The sequence below is a fragment of the Rattus norvegicus genome, chromosome 2 (genome assembly GCF_021556685.1).
Source record: "Rattus norvegicus strain SHRSP/BbbUtx chromosome 2, alternate assembly SHRSP_T2T, whole genome shotgun sequence".
Taxonomy (NCBI): domain Eukaryota; kingdom Metazoa; phylum Chordata; class Mammalia; order Rodentia; family Muridae; genus Rattus; species Rattus norvegicus.
Genome location: NC_141535.1, coordinates 61,783,673 through 61,788,426, shown reverse-complemented (window position 1 = coordinate 61,788,426; position 4,754 = coordinate 61,783,673). Strand labels below are relative to the sequence as shown.

Genomic DNA, 4,754 nt, shown 5'->3' with positions numbered 1-4,754 from the left:
TCAGACTAAAATGACTTCTCAGATGCACAACACACACCGAGGAGCCCAGAGGCCCAAATTCATGACTTCATACTTTCGCTTTGACAGCTAGCTAGGTGAATCTCTCAGCCTATACCACAACTTCCAAAGAGCAGAACACTAGTCAGTACTTCTGAGTTCTATCTAATCCCCTTGGCTCCATTTCTTTAGTGTCCAGAAGTCAGTGAGAATGTCTTCTTGGTAATCTTAGTAGCCCCTTTGCTCAGTGTCGGCCTCCTGAAGTGCTACTGGGCACCGAGGTTCTCAATGCCTCCTGGACTCTAGAGATGACTACTACTTCTGCATTCGCCTTCCTCCATTCTCAGTGGCAATGGGCACAGCCTCTCCTTTCCCCTTACATTCAGCCTCTTTCTTGGCTTCCATGACACACACTCTGAATTGTCTCCCACTCTTTATTCCTCCTGTTACTCTCATATCTGGGTCTGCTGTCTTCTTCGATTATTTTATTCTGAAGCTCCCACCAGACAGTGTCAAACCCGAGACTTATTGTCAAACCATGTGCTTATTGACTCCAAGAGCTTTATCTAGATCTAGATTTCAGAGTTGCAAACCCACACATCCAACTACACTCCAGTTTCTCCTTGGTAGTCCTATAGGCCTTTGCAAGGCTATATGTCCGATCTGAGTTTGCCATTTTTCTATCACTTCATCTCCCAACCAACGCAGACGCAAAGCAGAATCTCAGCTGTCTGTGTTTCCTGCTGGCTTGTCCCCCTTGCGTGCTGTCCACCAAGGTAGTCAGCTTTCAGAGTATCTATGTAAATTTCATCTTGCTCTTCTCCATCACAGGTCAAACTACAACCACCTAGGTCATGCAAAGTGATTTAGCCTCTTAATGGGCTAAATGTCCCTCTGTATTGCCACAGGTTTCCTTGTTTTTTTCAATAACTCTTGAAATACAATAAAAAAGAAAAGAAAAAAATTGTCAGAGGAAGAAAAAGCTCATTTTTAGAAATGAGAGCGTGAGCTTGAAGATGAGGCTGTAAAGCCAGGATACAAGGAGAAGCATGGGCAGGGAAGCCTCTTCAGATTAAAACTGATCAAAGGCCGGTTGGTTTGATTTTTTACTGAAGCTCTGGCGACCTCTCTTGGTAGAATCGAGAAATGCAGCATCTGCTGCGAAGTGCCCTTTTAAAAATCCATTTTGGAATTGAGACTGTTTAAGGCTGCTGAGTACCTCTTTCTTTTTTATATTGTTTCTTTGCCTGATTACATGTCCTTATCTCTCCAGCTCCATCTGATGGTATATCCCTAATTATTGTTAGTAAGGTCAAGTATTATCCCAAAAGTGAGGACAATTACTGCGTGCTTAGCACACTTGGGTTTCATTTTAGTTCTTCAGGCAAGAAAGCACTCCAAATTCCTTAAATCCTTCTTTAAAAAGTAGTTTACATCAGAGCAACTAACCTGGCATTTAAATAAACTACAAAGCTGAGAAGTAACCCCCACCCCAGCTTCAGTCCTTAAAATATACCCAATTCCAGGTAAACTTCAACTTGGAATTCTGCCAATCTGACACCAGGTTCAGCGAATTAAATGGGAGATGGGGCTTACTTTTGAGTATTATGGAAAGATTGGCTGTTATTTGATTTAAAGAAGAAAGGGTGTCATTGTTGTGTAAGTCGGATGGTTTCACTAGGTAAAGTGAGAAGGAGAAAGGAGGAAAAAAATGGGCCATAATAACAATAAGAAAGGAAGAGAGCAGACTCACTCCAGCCACACGAGAAAACAAAAGACTAAGACCGCTCCTTCTGCAACTTGAAAGAAGAAAGGGGAGTGAGTTGCCAGTGGACTCTACCTCCCCTGGGTGGCGCGCGGGGTTCAGCACCTCGGAAAGCACCCCCTTCAGGCACGGGGATTACGCAAGCTCTTTTGGGGCTCTCAGCAGAGACTCTCGTGGGTGCCAATGTTAACTCATATAACTCTAGTAAATCACTGGAGGGTTGACAATATCGGGCAAACAGAAAACACCAACGGAGTTCCAGGAAGTGATGGCGTGAATCAACCCTCAGGCAGTCAGAGCGAGACGCAGAAGTCCAGGATCTGTTTTCCTCTAAAAGGAGGGAAAGTCCTCCCTCCGGGCAACCGCAGAAGCCACCAAAGGCATTGGGAAGAGAAGCGACCGGTGAACTGTGTCTCTGAGCTGAGGACTGCGTCTAAGTGACAACGGGGAAGCGGAGGGGTAAGACTCGGTCTGATAGTGGATAGCTGGAAAGTCAGTCCTCACCAGTAGGAACCTTGATCCCCAGCCATTTCCTCCCTCTACTCTAAATCCGTCAAAACGGATGCTGAGTGCCGACAACCCCTGAGCCCGGGGCGGTTGGTGCGGCTCAGCGTCCAGTTTCCAGGAGCGGTCTTCAGCCTTCTTAGAAAGCTCGGGCACCTGCTCTGCGCGCCAGCCTGGGTACCACACCCGGAGCAAGCGCTGACTCTCGGGCTTGCAGAACATGCCCAAAGCGCACCTGAGCATGCAAGTGGCTTCTGCAACCACCGCAGCCCCCATGAGTAAGGCAGCTGCGGGTGATGAGCTCTCCGGATTCTTCGGCCTGATCCCAGACTTGCTGGAGGTTGCCAACAGGAGCAGCAATGCGTCGCTGCAGCTTCAGGACTTGTGGTGGGAGCTGGGGCTGGAGTTGCCCGACGGTGCGGCGCCTGGGCATCCCCCGGGCAGCGGTGGGGCAGAGAGCGCGGACACAGAGGCCAGGGTACGGATCCTCATCAGCGCCGTTTACTGGGTGGTTTGTGCCCTGGGACTGGCTGGCAACCTGCTGGTTCTCTACCTGATGAAGAGCAAACAGGGCTGGCGCAAATCCTCCATTAACCTCTTTGTCACTAACCTGGCGCTGACTGACTTTCAGTTTGTGCTCACTCTGCCCTTCTGGGCGGTGGAGAACGCACTAGATTTCAAGTGGCCCTTTGGCAAGGCCATGTGTAAGATCGTATCTATGGTGACATCCATGAACATGTATGCCAGCGTCTTCTTTCTCACTGCTATGAGTGTGGCGCGCTACCACTCGGTGGCCTCAGCTCTCAAGAGCCATCGGACCCGCGGGCATGGCCGTGGCGACTGCTGCGGCCAGAGCTTGGGGGAGAGCTGCTGTTTCTCAGCCAAGGTGCTGTGTGGATTGATCTGGGCTTCTGCCGCGATAGCTTCGCTGCCCAATGTCATTTTTTCTACCACCATCAATGTGTTGGGCGAGGAGCTGTGCCTCATGCACTTTCCGGACAAGCTCCTGGGTTGGGACCGGCAGTTCTGGCTGGGTTTGTACCACCTGCAGAAGGTGCTGCTGGGCTTCCTGCTGCCGCTGAGCATCATCAGTTTGTGTTACCTGTTGCTCGTGCGCTTCATCTCCGACCGCCGCGTAGTGGGGACAACGGATGGAGCAACAGCGCCTGGGGGGAGCCTGAGTACAGCCGGCGCTCGGAGACGCTCCAAGGTCACCAAGTCGGTGACCATCGTAGTCCTTTCCTTCTTCTTATGTTGGCTGCCCAACCAAGCGCTCACCACCTGGAGCATCCTCATCAAGTTCAACGTAGTGCCCTTCAGTCAGGAGTACTTTCAGTGCCAAGTGTACGCGTTCCCAGTCAGCGTGTGCCTGGCACACTCCAACAGCTGCCTCAACCCCATCCTCTACTGCTTAGTGCGCCGCGAGTTCCGCAAGGCGCTCAAGAACCTGCTGTGGCGTATAGCATCGCCTTCGCTCACCAGCATGCGCCCCTTCACCGCCACCACCAAGCCAGAACCTGAAGATCACGGGCTGCAGGCCCTGGCGCCACTTAATGCTACTGCAGAGCCTGACCTGATCTACTATCCACCCGGTGTGGTGGTCTACAGCGGAGGTCGCTACGACCTTCTCCCTAGCAGCTCTGCCTACTGAGACCTGCCAAGGCTCAAGAAGGTCTTTCAAGGAAACAGAGACTGGAGGGAGAACAGTTTGGGGGCTGGAAGAGCAGAGATGGAGAAAATGATAAAAAAAAAAAAGGGTGCAGGGAAGAGCACTGTGACAGGACCAGAGGCGAAATGTGAGCAGAAATCAGGTTAAGAGAGGAATATCTGGGACCGGATAAAGCAAGCAGCCTCTCCTCCTGCTTCCCACTCTCTGCCCTCTGGTCCAAACCCCATTCCTGCCCGCGACATGCTCGCGCTGAACACTGTGGGACAGCCGGAAGCTGGGAAAGGAACAGAGAAGCAGAAGGATTGAGTTGTGTAGGAACTGATGCCCGTAAAGCCTTTCATATGCTCTTTGACCTGGGAGAGTGTCCTAAGCAAGCATCTAACTTGTTGTAAGCATCTGGAAAAGAATGAAAGTAAAGCCTCGGTATCCTTTATCGTTCTGGACAGGGCTAATGTGTCGCGCATCTGAGCACAAATGTCACCGGGAGGCTCTAGGCAGTGACATGAGGTGCAAAAGAGAGCACTGTGATTAAAGGGTACGACCGAGGTGTAGAGACTTCTTTATGATTTGTCCCCTGAAGGAACCTGGGGACTGGATAAGCGAGAATGAAGTGTGGTGTGTCCTCTGGAAGCCTGGGTATCCACATTCTCTTGAGGGCAGTTTGGAGACTCTGGTCTATTGCTGGAGATGAACCAGCAAGCACCCTGAAAAGCTATGCTGAGAGTGTGGGCGCTTTAGCAGCTCCCCCTTAGTCTTTGCAAATGATAAGCTGGATTGGCAGATAGAGGGTTGGTTCAATGAGGTTAGGAGAGCACGAGA

The 4,754-nt window shown here is 50.8% G+C and overlaps 1 protein-coding gene across 1 annotated transcript; it reads left to right on the top strand.

Moving 5' to 3' along the window:
* The first annotated feature begins 2,486 nt into the window (after nucleotides 1-2,486).
* Rxfp3 (relaxin family peptide receptor 3) lies at nucleotides 2,487-3,917 on the top strand. Its single transcript, NM_001008310.1, has one exon. It carries the CDS (start codon nucleotides 2,487-2,489, stop codon nucleotides 3,915-3,917), a length of 1,431 nt encoding a protein of 476 aa, NP_001008311.1.
* Nucleotides 3,918-4,754: the final 837 nt, after the last annotated feature.

Excerpts from the sequence above, each read along its gene's own strand:
- Rxfp3 (NM_001008310.1), top strand. The coding sequence starts at position 2,487 with ATGCCCAAAGCGCACCTGAGCATGCAAGTGGCTTCTGCAACCACCGCA.